Source organism: Salmo salar, chromosome ssa18, assembly GCF_905237065.1.
Source record: "Salmo salar chromosome ssa18, Ssal_v3.1, whole genome shotgun sequence".
Taxonomy (NCBI): domain Eukaryota; kingdom Metazoa; phylum Chordata; class Actinopteri; order Salmoniformes; family Salmonidae; genus Salmo; species Salmo salar.
The window spans coordinates 55,455,040-55,472,951 of NC_059459.1; the positions used below are offsets into that span (position 1 = coordinate 55,455,040).

Genomic DNA, 17,912 nt, shown 5'->3' on the forward strand with positions numbered 1-17,912 from the left:
GGTTCGGATGGTGTTTCGGCTTGCAAGCCTCCCCCTTTTTCCTCCAAACATAACGATGGTCATTATGGCCAAACAGTTCTATTTTTGTTTCATCAGACCAGAGGACATTTCTCCAAAAAGTACGATCTTTGTCCCCATGTGCAGTTGCAAACCGTAGTCTGGCTTTTTTATGGCGGTTTTGGAGCAGTGGCCTCTTCCTTGCTGAGCGGCCTTTCAGGTTATGTCGATGTAGGACTTGTTTTACTGTGGATATAGATACTTTGTACCTGTTTCCTCCAGCATTTTCACAAGGTCCTTTGCTGTTGTTCTGGGATTGATTTGCACTTTTCGCACCAAAGTACGTTCATCTCTTGGAAACAGAACGCCTCTCCTTCCTGAGCGGTATGACGGCTGCGTGGTCCCATGGTGTTTATACTTGCGTACTATTGTTTGTATCGATGAACATGGTATTTTCAGGCGTTTGGAAATTGCTCCCAAGGATGAACCAGACTTGTGGAGGTCTACAACTTGTGGAGGTCTTGGCTGATTTCTTTTGATTTTCCCATGATGTCAAGCAAAGAGGCACTGAGTTTGAAGGTAGGCCTTGAAATACATCCACAGGTACACCTCCAATTGACTCAAATGATGTCAATTAGCCTTTCAGAAGCCTCTAAAGCCATGACATAATTTTCTGGAATTTTCCAAGGTGTTTAAAGGCACAGTCAACTTAGTGTATAAACTTCTGACCCACTGGAATTGTGATGCAGTGAATTATAAGTGAAATAATCTGTCTGTAAACATTACTTGTGTCATGCACAAAGTAGATGTCCTAACCGACTTGCCAAAACTTTTGTTTGTTAACAAGAAATTTGTGGAGTGGTTGAAAAACGAGTTTTAATGACTCCGACCTAAGTATATGTAAACTTCCGACTTCAACTGTATGTGTGTACACACACACACACACACACACACACACACACACACACACACACACACACACACACACACACACGTATATATATATATTTATGTGTATATATATATATATATATATGTGTGTCTGTATATAGACACATACAGTTGTATATGATCATATTTGCATAAGTATTCAGACCCTTTACTCAGTACTTTGCTGAAGCGCCTCGAGTCTTCTTGGGTATGACGCTACAAGCTTGTCACACCTGTATTTAGGGAGCTTCTCTGTGATCCTCAAGCTCTGTCAGGTTGCATGGGGAGCGTTGCTGCACAGCTATTTTCAGGTCTTTCCAGAGATGTTCGATTGGGTTCAAGTCCAGGCTCTGGCTGGGCCACTCAAGGACATTGAGACTTGTCCCAAAGCCACTCCTGTGTTGTCTTGGCTGTGTGCTTAGGGTTGTTGTCTGGTTGGAAGGTGAACCTTTGCCCCAGTCTGAGGTCTTTACTTTGCTCCGTTCATCTTTCCCTCAATCCTGACTTGTCTCCCAGTCCCTGCTGCTGAAAAACATCCCCACAGCATGATGCTGCCACCTCCATGATTCACCGTAGGGATGGTGCAGGTTTCCTCCAGACGTGACGCTTGGCATTCAGGCCAAAGAGTTCAATCTTGGCTTCATCAGACCAGAGAATCTTGTTTCTCATGGTCTGAGTCCTTTAGGTGCCTTTTGCCAAACTCCAAGCGAGCTGTCATGTGGCTTCCGTCTGGCCACTCTACCATAAAGGCCTGATGGCTGGAGTGCTGCAGAGATGGTTGTCCTTCTGGAAGGTACACCCATCTCCACAGAGGAATTCTGGAGCTCTGACAGCGTGACCATCGGGTTCTTGCTCACTTCCCTGATCAAGTCCCTTCTTCCCTGATTGCTCAATTTGGTTGGGCACCCAGCTCTAGGAAGATTCTTGGTGTTTCCAAACTTGTTCCATTTAAGAATGATGGAGGCCAGAGTGTTCTTGGGGACCTTCAATGCTGCAGAAATGTTTCGGTACCCTTCCCAAGATTTGTGCCTCGACATAATCCTGTCTCGGAACTCTACGGACAATTCCTTCGACCTCATGGCTTGGTTTTTCTCTGACATGCACTGTCAACTGTGGGACCTTATATAGACAGGTGTGTGCCCTTCCAAATCATGTTCAATCAATTGAATTTAAGACAGGTGAACTCCAATCAAGTTGTAGAAACATCTCAAGGATGATCAATGGAAACAGCATGCATCTGAGCTCAATTTCACATCTCATATCAAAGGTTCTGAATACTTATGTAAATAAGGTATTTCTGTTAGAATAATTACATATGCAAAAAATTCAAAATAACTGTTTTTGCTTTGTCATGATGGGGTATTGTCTGTAGATTGATGAGGAAAACAAGTTATTTAATCAATTTCAGAATAAGGCTTTCACATAACAAAATGTGGAAAAAGTGAAGCGGTCTGAATACCTTCTGAGTGCACTGTATATAGAATTGTGAGAATCGCAATACATATCGTTTCGGCACCTAAGTATCGTAAACTCAGCAAAAAAAGAAACGTCCTCTCACTGTCAACTGCGTTTATTTTCAGCATACTCAACATGTGTAAATATTTATATGAACATAAGATTCAACAACTGTGACATAACTGAACAAGTTCCACAAACATGTGACTAACAGAAATTGAATAATGTGTCCCTGAGCGGAAGGGGAGTCAAAATCACAAGTAAGCGTTAAGTACTGCAGTGCATCTCCTCCTCATGGACTGCACCAGATTTGCCCGTTCTTGCTGTGAGATGTTACCCCACTCTTCCACCAAAACACCTGCAAGTTCCCAGACATTTCTGGGGGGAATGGCCCTAGCCCTCACCTTCCGATCCAACAGGTCCCAGATGTGCTCAATGGGATTGAGATCTGGGCTCTTTGCTGGCCATGGCAGAACACAGACATTCCTGTCTTGCAGGAAATCACGCACAAAACGAGCAGAATGGCTGGTGGCATTGTCATGCTGGAGGGTCATGTCAGGATGAGCCTGCAGGAAGGGGTACCACATGAGTGAGGAGGATGTCTTCCCTGTAACGGACAGTGTTGAGATTGCCTGCAATGACAACAAGCTCAGTCCGATGATGCTGTGACACACTGCCCCAGACCATGACGGACCCTCCACCTTGAGCCCACTCCAGAGTACAGGCCTCGGTGTAACGCTCATTCCTTTGACGATAAACTTGAATCCGACCATCACCCCTTGTGAGACAAAACCGCGTCAGTGAAGAGCACGTTTTGCCAGTCTTGTCTGGTCCAGCAACGGTGGGTTTGTGCCCATAGGCGACGTTGTTGCCGGTGATGTCTTGTGAGGACCTGCCTTACAACAGGCCTACAAGCCCTCAGTCCAGCCTCTCTCAGCCTATTGCGGACAGTCTGAGCACTGATGGAGGGATTGTGCGTTCCTGGTGTAACTTGGGCAGTTGTTGTTGCCATCAAACATCACACCTGCGGGACAGGTACAGGATGTACCGATCCTGTGCAGGTGTTGTTACACGTGGTTTGCCACTGCGAGGACGATCAGCTGTCCGCCCTGTCTCCCTGTAGCGCTGTCTTAGGCATCTCACAGTACGGACGTTGCAATTAATTTCCCTGGCCACATCTGCAGTCCTCATGCCTGCTTGCAGCATGCCTAAGGCACGTTCAAGTAGATGAGCAGGGACCATGGGCATCTTTCTTTTGGTGTTTTTCCGTCAGTAGAAAGGCCTCTTTAGTGTCCTAAGTTTTCATAACTGTGACCTTAATTGCCTACCGTCTGTAAGCTGTTAGTGTCTTAACGACCGTCCCACAGGTGCATGTTCATTAATTGTTTATGGTTCATTGAACAAGCATGGGAAACAGTGTTTAAACCCTTTACAATGAAGATCTGTGAAGTTTTTTGGAATTTTACGAATTATCTTTGAAAGACAGGGTCCTGAAAAGGGACGTTTCTTTTTTTGCTGAGTTTATATGTATCGGGATAATATTGGAATGACCAGGTCCCTGGCAATTCCCAGCCCTACCTGTTAGTGGGGTATATTCATTTGTATGCACACTGTACATGTTGTAGTTGCTAGATAAACAAACTATTTCCAATTATATTTCCTCCATGTGTGTCTCCAGAAGCTCTCCAGGCAGGACGTGGGAATAACTAACACAGATGTGCTCCGTAGATTACCTCCTCTCCTAGGTTCTGTTCACCAGTACCATCTTCCCTTCATTGGCTTCCTTTCTGTCGGTTGTCTTTTCTCTTCACCGCTCCCTTCCGGGTGAATTTACATAATAATCAAAAGAAGAGAAGGGTTCATCATAATTACCGTTGGTTCAGAGCTGGCCAAGCTTGCAAAGATGCTGATAAGTTCATGAGCTACACACTTTGGTCTGTGAGCAATGTTTTGCATTGTTAATGTTGTTTTGAATATTTTGTAAATGTGTATGTTTGTTCAGAGGTGTCAACGTGGAGTTTTGAGGCATCGCTCGACTCATGCCCCCATGGATATTTACATGATTCATATTTATGGAAATCTAAGTGAGCAGCTCCAAAGGTGGCCCCAAAGGCAATAAAGACGCATGCGTGCGCACCCACACACACCCACACGCGTGCGCACCCACACACACCCACACGCGTGCGCACCCACACACCCTAGCGCAGCCGTCCAGGCTGTTTGTGTCCCTGCTCTACACTGCGGGGGGGATGGTCCTTATTTTTAGGAGGGCTAAAGGCTGAACGCTCAGCCCTCTGCTCTTCCCCTAATGTTCCTCTCCACAGGAGTCTCTCCCTGAACTTAAACACTCCTTACTTATTCCTACCAGTAGACAACACTTTATTTTACAGTTCTGTTTCCACTAGTATTTACTGTGTGTGGGTGGTGTGTGTACTAGGAAAGGGTGTTGTCGTTTATTTTCTTTTTGCATTGTTTTCTCACCCTCTAGTCAAATTATAATCGCCTTGTAAGTTACTCTTAACAGTCTAATCTTCTCGTAGACTCTGATGTAGTGAGAAATTGAAATATGCCACCGCCCCACAGAGTATTTTAAATAGACTAAACGCCTATCTCCTCCTTTAAGGATTACAAGATTAATCCGTTGGCTGATCAAGTGTGTTTATTTCCAACGGCAGCATGCCAAAACTAACCTTATGCTCCACAGATGTCAAAGTGGGCTGGAAATCCCCGTCTCGGTCCTCTTTGGAGATGGCCTATGTTCAATAAGTAGGGCTCTGAGTTTTTCCTGAAACTCTGGGCCCTAGTTCAAGCCAATTAATGCCCCGGAGTTTTCCCTTGGTGAGGTCATCTGGACAGGGAAAAACTCAGGGCTGTATTTAGAGGGGACACAGTAAAGTATGTATTGGTTTCGAGTTCTGCTTGCCTGGCTCCTATGATGCGTCACAGTTAGTTTGAACACTGGCCTTTTGATCTGAGTGATTTGATTAGCGTTCCTTCTATATAGCTCTCTCCCCAGCAACAATGTCTGTGTTTCTTCATATGCTACGTCATTGCATGTTACATCCATATTTCACCATTTGTTGACGCACATCAATATCACTGCAGAAGAAAAACATTGCGTCTACTCTCCCTCGCTCTTTCGAACAGTCCATCCAGCTCTGCCCATTACTTCCACTATCTTTCCATCTCTCTCTATCACTCCCTTGTGTATTGGCAGCAGTTTGGCGGTGTTTAATTTGGCAGCTGGAAGGGGAAATCAAGTCCCAATTTATTTAAAATGCTGCATTTAATTTGACTAAGGGCTGTTATAAAAACAAAGGGGCCGCTCTTAGACAGCTGAGATTAGTGAATTGCGGGGATTAAAGCTTTTCTTTCCTTTTACCCAAATAAACCTGGCCAGAAGAATGACAACAAACGATAAGACAAATGAGGCAAATTACATTGACCGTGAATAAAGGTAAAACATATATAATTCTATTACATACACCTGCCTTTATATTTTAATGCATCCATCCAATGAACAACCACTTTTTACTGCGACGTTAAATGGAACGAACTGAAAGCACTGCGAGAATCCATTGGACGTTTTGACTGCGGTTTGTTGCACTCTGAACACAATCCAGGAATAACTGTCTGGTGACGTTCCAGTGCCAAGAGTGTTTACATGAAACATTCCCATCTCCTGTGTTGCCCAGTTCCCTGGAATAACACTTACGGTTTGGGACATTTAGCTCACTGGAATATACAGGAATGCATTCCAATCTAATGTGTGAACTACATGTTTATTCTAACACCATTGGAGGACTGTCTAATGGTATTCTAACGATCAGAAAGCACAAGCGTATTTGCTGTTTTGTCCAAATCGTGACAATCTTTTTGTGTCTCTAAAAATGTTGTTTCTCTTTGCATAGCTGATTGCGCCCTCGTTCTCCGGTTCTCCCACTGTTTTCCGAACTTCTAGCATGGAATTGACACGTCTCATATTCCCCTTTCTTCCAGGGTGACTGGTGGGGAGCTGTTTGAGGACATCGTTGCCAGAGAGTACTACAGCGAAGCAGACGCCAGGTCAGTGTCACACAGACTCACTTAACAGCAACTATGTTACTGGTCTAGTCAAACACACGTCAGTGGATCTAAAAAGCACACATTCTAGTCCACTTAGTTGTACACAATAGACTTAGCGAATTTTTCATCATTAGAGTTTAAAAATGACACTAGTTACTGCCTCTACGTAACACATTATGTGTGTGCACACAATCTATACTTGTGTGTTACTGCATGCACCCTCCTTCTCTTTGTTACTGTAATTTAGTAATAGTGTTTATGATATCTGTATTATATCTGTGTGTGTTGTCTGTAATGTATCTTATGAAGATAATCTTCTGTCATCTGTTTTTCTTCAGTTTTTCTGTTGCTCTCCTGTCACGAGGCTGCCGTCTGCAGATCTATTTCTTCCTGTATAGCGTACTTCATTAACAAACAAAGACCTGAGTTTGAGATCCGATCATTTTAATATGGATGTTTCTACTCATTCCAAAAAGTAATGTTCAGTTTAAAGTAAGACTGTTAAAAGATTCGGTCCTTTTGGCAATTCTGATATTGAAAGTCAATTAGCATTCTTGTGACGAAATAGCGTTATCACTCTCCAAAAGATGAAGTGGTAGAACATAATGTGAACTTTACTCTGCCTCTCTCTTGAGTTTTTATTTTTGATAGCATCGTTTCGTTGGCCTTTCTTGTTTTCGTCAGTTTTCTTTTTTTGTGTGTGTTTTTTTTTTTTCTTCTGACGTGTGTTCTCTCCTCTTCGCTTCTTCTGGCCTTGTCTCTCTCCTCCACAGCCAATGCATACAGCAGATTCTAGAAAGTGTAAATCATTGTCACCAAAGTGGTATAGTTCACAGGGACATGAAGGTTAGTACACAAAAGAGGCTATGCTGGCACCATGCCGGCCCGCTCGCCTGCCTGCCCACCCGTCCGCCAGAAATCCACCACCAATTAACATCCTCACCCTGTAACCCCACAAGCCGCTTTCCTCTTCCTCTCTTCCAAACCCAATCCCCTACCAGCAGCCACCCTGACCCCTCCACCCTTCCACCAATCACTACTCGTGGCTGAGGTCAGGTGGCCCACGCGGGGGCGGCAGGGCGGTGAGGGGGGAGGGTGACACAGCTCACCTTGGCCTCCTCTGTAAACCCAAAGACGATGTGCATGTAGCATCTCTCTCCGGTCCTTGTTTCTCTGCTCTGAACGCCTGCTGTGAGCCTGGGTCCTGGGCGTATTTGATAAGCCCCTTCTGGTTTAATAGGGGTATAAATAGGATCAATTCATCCACCCCCCTCCTCCTCACCCTCCCCAGGGTCGAGCTCACAGCCAGCGGGGAGCTAACACCACTTCTGTTTTGAGACCCGGGGGGACAGTGGGTGGGGGTGGTGGGTGATGATGTCATGTCCATATGTCCTTGTTCTTAATGGTCCAATCAGAACACACTTTTGTCTAACTTATGCCGCATTCACTTATCAGAATATCTACAATCTTGCCTTCACCTTATAGTCAAAGCAGTCACATTCAATTGGGTAAATACATTGGCTCTACACTGGTGTACTAGTGTTATAGGGGTGGTAGTTGGGGGGATATTAACAAATCAATGGCCTAAACATCATCCCAACCACCACCTCCACCACCCTTGCTGCCGCCCCCCCCCCAGTCTCAAGGAGAACGCACGGCACACAGTGAGTGTGAGCTTGTCACTAACCCACGCCCCCTGGTGTTTGCATGCAGTCATTGCATTCAGCAGATCCTAGAGGCCGTGCTCCACTGCCACCAGATGGGCGTGGTCCACCGCGACCTGAAGGTGAGTAGAGATGCTGGGAAGCCAAACACAGCCCTTCCTCTTCTTCCTCTCCCTCCAACTCTTCTAGTTGCAGGGAGACCCCACTCATCCTGACTGACTTTCAGACTCATCCGTTTGACTTTGAGGGTTAAGAACTTTGATAGACTGTCTCTGACACGTCTTTTTCAGTTGAGACATGGGAGGCACAGGGTCAAATTTTGAGTTTGAACTTTTCCACTGCATTAGTGACTGCTCGGCCAGTTAAAAGCTGATGAAATGGTAATTACAGAAAGGAAGTCTTATTTGGGACTTTTGGAAAGGCATGTCGACCTTTTACGTCCACACCTACACTGACGCACTGTGTTTGTCTTCAGAACAGTGACAGAGGTGTTAATAGGCACGGAAATAGGACCTGCGATCGCTCCAATTCAATGGTGCATAAAATCAGGCTTGTTAAACAAAATAATAACACGATGAGTAGGATGAAATTGTCACATTGTCCAAGTAGAATTTGGAGACTTGCCATTGTTGGGTCTTTCGACTAATTCAGTGCCTTTCCTTTCTGTCATAAAGAGCAAATGTTCAACTTAATAAAACAACAAGTTTCCCCATCTTGAGGCTAAATTACAAAAATACTATTAAGTGCTTATTTAGGTGCCAAATAAAGTAACATGGTTGTGATTTTAACTTAAATCAGGTATGGAAGCTTGTTGTGTGTGACAGGGAGATGCAATTGAATGCAATCTTCACAAAAAAACTGAAAATGTTAAAACATTTCTAGCCTGTCTATCTATGGGTAACAGGGTTGACGTGTCATGCTCAAACCCACTCAGTTTCCCGCCACAAAACACCAGAAAATGTCCAAAAAGAGTAGAACCAGCTCACCTGCTTTTACACTATGATTTGACTATTTGATATTCTTTTGAAGAAAATATTTTAAAAGGAATAGTAGTTTCATCATATTAAAACGAGTTCAGTTCACATAACAGGGTTGGCCTTAAAATGAGGGACAGGTTTGAATCACTAATGACATTAAATAAATAATCATCTTCAGAAATGACTGTCAAAGCAACAAAATAACTAGGGCTTTACAATGATGGTGAAAATTTGGAAAATGTTGGGGTAAAGCGGGTTAAAATCTTCCTGGAAGTCAGAGGGTACACAGAGGGACATGTCAAAATGCAGATTTTATTTTCTTTAGCAAGTCTTTATTCATATAAAAAATCTAATTTATTGAATTCTTTGTGGTTTATATATTTTTTTAAAATCTATATTGGTGCACAATTTCAAAAGTCACACATTTCATGGAACGACCTTCTTATTACACCCCTTCTCCAATCCCCCCCCCCCCCGTCATTGCCGTCATGGCAAGTTTCAGAACTCAAATTTGCTAATCAAATGAGCCAGGTGCAGCCAGGAGCACAATTTCACTCCTGAAATAATCACCCTACGTTTGCATTCGCCGAGGCCCTCTCAGTCAGTGCTCTGATTGGCTGCTACCAGCTTGTTACCATGGGGAACGGCGGAATAGGAAAAAAAATAAAAAAATATGAACAAAACAAAGCATGAAAGAGGCCGATGAAAGGCCATCTCTTCACACTGGTGTGACCTACGTGTGTGTTGGGGGAGGACCCATATTGACACACACACCTGCACACACTCACACACATAGTCATTTTGACACTGTAATTGTACTGAACGGTACCATTGTACATTTAGTTGGACACAGTTAAACAGTTGGCACTCTAGACTGTTTCCACCAGACCACACACAGACTGACTGCATCAGACCAGACATCCCTCTCAAGCTGTTCCTTCAAGACTCATTGACTTCTGTCGGGACTCAACGCTGACGGCACTCTGTTAAGGTCTACCTCCTCCTCTCCGTCTCATTATCCCTGCTCATCTGTCCATCCCCTTTTTCATGCCTCATCCTCTTTCTTTTGCTTCTGTTCTTTTTTTCCCTTTTACCCTTAACTGAACTCTTCCCTCTTGTCCTCCTTCATTCCCTCTGGCCAATCTCCCCTCCTCCTCTTCCTCCCAGCTGCTCTAATCACTGACGCTGTTTCTCTCTCTTCCTCTGTCTGGCCACACGGGAGATCAGGCCACTCTGGAGGATGCTGGTCTGGACGACTGCATTAGAGACCAGGGCTGTCCCTGTTCTCTTTCTCTCTCTCTCTCTCTCTCTCTCTCTCTCTCTCTCTCTCTCTCTCTCTCTCTCTCTCGTAGATTCCCCACTCCCTCTAGGTTTAGATACCAAGCCACTGGTTTAAATCCCTGAAGTCGAGATTGAGACCGATATAGCTAGGAGATTGAGGAATAGTAAGTGAGAGATATGCGTGAGGGTAGACGGGTGAATTTGTCAGCGTTGTGTGACTGAAAGCCGAATGCATCTTTCCCGGTTGCAGTAGATACAGTAAGGCCACCCAGGCTAGTAATAATTACATCTTTATGGCTACGAGACCTGAATTAAATTAGACCCATTACACAGGAGCCCTGAAGACCAGGCGTAAATCCTGATCACAGTGAGCTAGATAGGATCCACACGCACCACAATTAATTTACCCAGTCCTGAAAGCTATACTAGCTAGGGACTATAGCTCTCATATGTGCTTTCAGATTAGATTACAACGTATCGATCAGCCTATTTAGGGATTGTTAGTCATATTGAGTCTTCCGTAATAGCTATTTGGTTATGAAGCACATTATATAAAGCTCTTTAGGGACGATGTGTTATAAGGAAGACTCTATAGCCCTTAAACTCAACTCTGGACCTCGAAGCCAGTTCCACTGCCTTTTTTTCATTGCTCACCTCTAATCAGGGACTGCTTTAGACCTGGGACACCAGGTGGGTGCAATTAATTATCAGATAGAACAGAAAACCAGCAGGCTCTGGACCTCGTAGGGTACCCCTGGTCTATATGGTTGATGCTGTAAGGATGTTATGAGACTGAGATTTTTTAAATTTTTAACTGGCCCCTTCCAGTCACATCGCACAGGTTACATGATTTTTTTTGGGTGGGGAAGGGAGGCTGGGTTAGTAGGGGCGTTTGCAATGACTGCATGGCACTGTTGACTGCACTTACCGCCCCCACCGTAGCATGTGAGCCCTGTCCTCGCCCTCTGATCTGCACGAATCACAACTCACAAATGCTCTACTAACTGCACCAATGAATGATCATGAATTTACCCTGTTTGATTCGATGCTATATATGATGTTGAGGAATTGATTCCTTTAGATTTTTTTCACACCATATGCAATATCTAGGCCAGTGGTCACCAACCGGTTGATCGCTATCAACTGGTTGATATCCAAGGCATTCCTAGTCGATTACCAAACGTTTCTGTAACAAAAAACGACATTAAAGCCTTGCGTTCCGATTTTTTGATTTGTTTCGCACTGTTGGCGGTAGGTACACTGCGCCGGGAAGGCAGTGTTCCCATTTTCAACCATTTCACGTGGCTGAAGGTAGAACTATCCGGCAGGCTCAGAGAATCAAGTGCACCTATAGGCCTAACGCTGGCTGCACAGTTTCCAGACTGTAAAAATAAACCTCGAACTCACAGCAAAGTTGATACTGTGAGATTTCAAAACTTTTAAAACCACGACTAGAGAGAGACTCAACGAATACAGCAAAGAGCTGCTGTTTTTGAGTAAGTTCATGTTTAAGTTATTCAGTAATGTCCAACACTTAGTTCCAACATTATTATAAGCCATAAAATGTGCATTCTCCCCACTTCCACTCACGCTACAACCAGCACTGCAGCTGCAATGAAGGAGTATAGCAAAGTGTTCCGATAATCATACGTTGTTATTGTTAGCGGCTTGTTTCTCTTAATATCGAGGAATATTTCATTTCACTTTCTCTAGTCATAGGCGTAACAACATGAGTTGGTGCATGAGGCAGAATTCATGCAGTGCGACTTGAGATTCGCCATCATCTGGAACACTGTGTCCCCTTTTTTTTTAGTGGTGGTAGCGAGAGGGGAGGGACGGTGAGTCGGGTGAGAGGCAGCCTCACCGCCGCTCCCTCCCACTCCTCAGACTGACCGTCAGATGCAGGCCATCAGTCCAGTAAAATAAACTAAAGCCAATTATTATGCTCACTCAGCTGTGCCTAACTAGTAATTCAAGCATAGCCAATATGCAGTGATAATGTATTGTTCCTATAGCCTACTGCACAAACCTCTGCTACAGAACTGTTTTTAATTGGTTAATGTCGCGTAGGCTTACGTTTGAAGTTTCCCCCCCCCAAAAAATCTAAGCGTTAGATCTCGTCTTGCATTTTGACTCAAAGTGATCTTGACTCAGAAAAGTTTGGTGACCACTGATCTAGGCCATAGAAGTTGTTAGTCCACTGACATACTTTTCTTGAGGTACTGTAACTAATGTATTTGCCCCACAAGCAAAGCAGCTTCGCTCCAAAAAGTAGCTGAAACAGCTTCTACTCACATCTCCTGTTTATTACATTAAGTCTATCTCTCCGGAATTATTTCCAATTTAGACTCCTAGAAGCCGCTTTGAAAATGTCAGCAAATGCGTTATTCCTCAACCCAGAACCCAGGGTAACCTGTTCTCTAAGCCCCTCCCCTTCCTGTTCCGACGGGGACTATGCATGAGTCACTGTCGACCTCAGACCTTGTAGCCCCGCCCCTTGGGCTGGACGCCAGCCTGACGGCGTGTGGCTTATTACACACTCTCATGTATCTTTGTGAAGATCAAGCTGTGTCCACTCTTTGCTGTGTCCATATCAGTGTCAATCCTGTTACTCAACACTGATGTAGCTGGTGTAATATTGTCCCCAGTGTGTGTTGAGTGAGAGCGTTGAGTCGTAGAGAGCTGCTCCCCTAGAGAGGGAGCTTGGTGACGGTGAATATGCATGGCCCCACAGGGACACAGGAGGGGACACGATGGAGTTCATTATTACACAGTACTGATGAGGAGTTATGAATGGGTTATAGAGGGGATTGCCATAGTAATGTGCCAAAATATAATTTGGTCATGCACTTCATGACCAAAAGTATGTGGACACCTGCTCGTTGAACATCTCATTCCAAAAACATGGGCATTAATATGGAGTTGGTCCCTCCTTTGCTGCTATAACAGCCTCCACTCTTCTGGGAAGGCTTTCCACTAGATGTTGGAACATTGTTGTATGGACTTTCTTCCATTCAGCCACGAGCATTGGTGAGGTCAGGCACTGATGTTGGGCGGTTAGGCCTGGCTCTGTCGGCGTTCCAATTCATCCCAAAGGTGTTTGATGGGTTGAGGTCAGGGCTCTGTGCAGGCCAGTCAAGTTCTTCCACACCGATCTCGACAAACCATTTCTGTATGGACCTCGTAGGTGCACGGGGGCATTGTCATACCCCAAACTGTTGCCACAGTCAGAAGCACAGAATCATCTAGAATATCATTGCATGTTGTAGTGTTAAGACTTCCCTTCACTGGAACTAAGGGGCCTAGCCCGAACCATGAAAAACAGCCCCAGACCATTATTCCTCTTCCACCAAACTACAGTTGGCACTATGCATTCGGGCAGGCAGCATTCTCCTGGCATCCGCCAAACCCAGATTCGTCCGTCGAACTGCCAGGTGGTGAAGTATGATTCATCACTCCAGAGAACACGTTTCCACTGCTCCGGAGTCCAATGGTCGCGAGCTTTACACCACTCCAGCTGACGCTTGGCATTTTGGCATTGCGCATGATGATATTAGGCTTGTGTGCGGCTGCTTGGCCATGGAAACCCATTTCATGAAGCTCCCAACGAGATATTTTTGTGCTGACGTTGCTTCCAGAGGCAGTTTGGAACTCGGTAGTGAGTGTTGCAACCGAGAACAGATGGTTTTTACGTGCTTCAGCACTCGGTGGTCCCATTTTGTGAGCTTGTGTGGCCTATCACTTCGCAGCTGAGACATTGTTGCTCCTAGACGTTTCCACTTCACAATAACAGCACTTACTGTTGACCGGGGCAGCTCTAGCAGGGCAGACATTTGATGAACTGACTTGTTGGAACGGTGGCATCCTATGACGGTGCCACGTTGAAAGTCACTGAGCTCTTCAGTAAGGCCCTTCTACTGCCAATGTTTGTCTATGGCGATTGCATGGCTGTGTACTCGACTTTATACACCTGTCAGCAACAGGTGTGGCTGAAATAGCTGAATCCAATAATTAAAAGGGGTGTCCACATACTTTTGTATGTATAGTGGGGATCATACCATTTTTCAATGGTGAGATGAACTACCGTCTAGGTTTTACAACCCAGTGTGTATATCACCAAAAATAGACAGAATACACCTACTGTATAATATATTATCGCGGACATGTTCATTTCCATGTATATTGCTGTATAAGAAGTGTTGAAATCCTGTCTCGCCCTCTCTCTCTCTCCACTCCAAGCCTGAAAATCTGCTCCTAGCCAGTAAGCTGAAGGGAGCAGCGGTAAAGTTGGCAGACTTTGGTCTGGCCATCGAGGTGCAGGGAGACCAGCAGGCATGGTTCGGTGAGTACCAGTCAGTCAGAAAACTGTTCAAATATCACCAAGGATCCCAAACTTGGCTGTCCATTTGAAGACTTGTTTTAAATGTCCAATGCAGCCATTTTTATCTAAATATCAAATAATTTCTAGGTAACAATTAATGACCTTAATGTGATTTGTTTTCAATTAAAATGGTTTAAAAAAAATCAACATAACTTCTTAGCAAAGAGCAATTTTGTCAATCACAAATTTTGCTAGGACTGGGAGTAGTCTGAGTGTGTGTGTGGGAGGGGGGCTTAGCTGTTATTGGCAGAGCGGTTTGGATCTCTTTGTTATTAGTCTAACTAATTTGGTGATGACACCAGGCAGGCCAAAACTCCATCCTGCAAAAGCGGGCTGAAATTGCAGGCGGTCTTTTCAAATGGCTCTTACACTAAAAGGCATTATCATAATTTTCACAATTTCACAGTATTATTCCCATCTCTTACACATGAAATCTGCACCAAAACGATTTAAAAAGTTGTAAATATTACTTACGTTTCTCTACACTAAAATATTATAGAATTCCGACAGGATTATATAATTAAAAATGGCCTCACCTGTTTGAAGAGAACTCTTTCTCTAACACATTTTACAGCAGAGATGTATGTAATACATTTTTTTTAATCTATCTCTTTGGTGCCAATTTCAGGTGTAAGTGGTACATTTTAAAAACTTTTCGCCCAATACTCAAAACGTATAAATGCACAGGTAGCCTGTACAGTGGACCCGTTTTCTTGCATTAATTTAACAATACTTGAAGGGCCCAGTGTAGTCAAAAACATGACTTTCCTGTCTTTTATATATATTTTCACACTATGAAGTTTGTTGTTGTTTACTATATAGCCCCAGGGTGTAACTAAGCATTTACTGTGCTTTACAGACCCTGTTTTATTCTAAACAATATCTAAAGACACACAAACGTTAGAAGTACTTTGGCATCAGCTGTTCCGGACGACTGTGTGATCACTCTCTCCTTAGCCAATGTGAGTAAGACCTTTAAACAGGTCAACACTCACAAGGCCGCAGGGCCAGACAGAATACCAGGATGTGTACTCCGAGTATGCGCTGACATACTGTCAAGTGTCTTCACTGACATTTTCAACCTGTCCCTGACTAGGTCTGTAATATCAACATGTTTCAAGCAGTCCCTGTGCCCAAGATCACCAAGGTAACCTGCCTAAATGACTACCGACCAGTGGCACTCACGTCTGTAGCCATGAAGTGCTTTGAAAGGCTGGTCATGGCTCACATCAACACCATTATCCCAGAAACCCTAGACCCACTCTAATTTGCATACCGCCCCAACAGATCCACAGATGATGCAATCTCTATTGCACTCCACACTGCCCTTTCCCACCTTGACAAAAGGAACACTTATGTGAGAATGCTATTCATTGACTACAGCTCAGCGTTCAACACCATAGTGCCCTCAAACCTCATCACTAAGCTAAGGACCATGGGACTAAACACCGGTGCCCCCGCACATTTGACTCTGTAATGGTACCCCCTGTATATAGCCTCGCTACTGTTATTTTATTGTTACTCTAATTATTATTTATAAAAAATGTAAATAAAAAATTAAACTTCAGTTTATTTTAGTAAATACTTTCTTAACCAACAATGCAGTTAAGATGCGCCGAATATGACAGCTGTAGACCTGTTGTATTCGGCGCACGTGACAAATAAAATGTTATTTGTTTACCTGTTTAATGTGTGAGAAGTGAGACCTTGAGGTGTGTCAGCTCTCTGGGTTTATAGTGCAGGTTTTATTAGGTGGATAAACAGGGCCATTTGCCTGCAGAATGTGGGAATAATTATCCTAATCCCCTGGATTGGCTGTCACCTGAGAATCATCTACCCAGTTCACTGGTGGTGCCCCAGGGCATGCTGGGAATTTTAGTTCTTTAGAGAAGTAGGCTGCATTCCACTGGCGGGGAGCCACACTACGTTCCCCAGACGGCCGTTCCAGTGGGGAAGTTTTGGAAGCTTGTTAATCGTGGCCCATAAACATTGCATTAAGGATTAATTTGACCTCTAATAGGCTGTCTCTTAAACAAGACAGGATTCACCCTAACCACAGGGGTTCCAGGATTATCTCTAGCAACATTGCGAACGGTTTTAGAGCCTGACGGCCTGGGTCTATTTGTGCTCCAATCCTACCTGTCATAATCAGCAACAGAGGACATTGCAAGTCCCGTAGAAACTGTAGTACGGTCGGTGTAAGTAACCAAATGGATGTTCCTCTAACTCCCCTGAATATTTCTGTCAATCTGATCGCTATTGTCAGCAGTAACCCTGTGCCTATAAAACCCGAATTATGCTGTTAGCACTGAGACAGTTTGCCCTAGTAGGAAGCCCTCTGTAAGCAGTTCACCCTGCACGATCAGCTCAAATGTACTGTAAATATCACACAATATCATGCCTACCTCTATGCCAGTAAAGCACTAAAAACAAACAAGCAACCCAGAAAAGGGCAAAAAGTCCACATTAATATACAGTGCCTTCAGAAAATATTCATACCCCTTGACTTATTCCACATTTTGTTGTTACAGCCTTAATTCTAAATGGATTAAATATGTGTTCTTCTTTCACCCATCTACACACAATGCCCTAGAATGACAGTGAAAACATGTTTAGATTTTTTTGAAAATGTGTTGAAAATTTAAATACAGAAATATCTAATTTACATAAGTATTCACAACCCTGCGTCAATACTTTGTAAAAGCACCTTTGTAGAATGCTCTTTCTGGGTAAGTGCAAGAGCTTTCCATACCTGGATTGTGCAACATTTGCCCATTTATTATTTTCAAGTTTCTTCAAGCTCTCTCAAATTGGTTGTTGGTCATTGCTAGACTACTATTTTCAGTTGTTGCCATAGCTTTTAAAGCAGATTTAAGTCAACTGTAACACGGCCACTCAGGAATATTCACTGTGTTGGTAAGTAAAGCCAGTGTAGATTTGGCCTTGTGTTTTAGGTTATTGTCCTGTTGAAGGTGAATTCATCTCTCAGTGCCTGGTGGAAAGCACACTGAACCAGGTTTTCCTCTAGGATTTTGCCTGTGCTTAGCTCCATTACATTTTTTTTATCCTGAAAAACACCCAGTCCTTAACCATTACAAGCATACCCATAACATGATGCAACCAGCACTATGCTTGAAAATATGGAGAGTGGTACACAGTAAT

General features: G+C 43.9%; 1 protein-coding gene across 12 annotated transcripts in view; it reads left to right on the forward strand.

Moving 5' to 3' along the window:
* The window catches only part of LOC106577507 (calcium/calmodulin-dependent protein kinase type II delta chain), a 130,949-nt gene that overhangs the window by 72,067 nt on the left and 40,970 nt on the right, over positions 1 to 17,912 (forward strand). For 6 of the 12 annotated variants that reach the window (XM_014155586.2, XM_014155591.2, XM_014155594.2 and 3 more), the window contains exons 5-7: positions 6,382 to 6,447; positions 7,221 to 7,293; positions 14,609 to 14,711. In XM_014155586.2, coding sequence (XP_014011061.1) covers positions 6,382 to 6,447; positions 7,221 to 7,293; positions 14,609 to 14,711 — 242 coding nt within the window. Of the gene's footprint in view, positions 1 to 6,381; positions 6,448 to 7,220; positions 7,294 to 8,160; positions 8,234 to 14,608; positions 14,712 to 17,912 lie in introns of all 12 variants that reach the window. The other 6 variants (XM_014155587.2, XM_045701306.1, XM_014155595.2 and 3 more) reach the window with 1 other exon arrangement.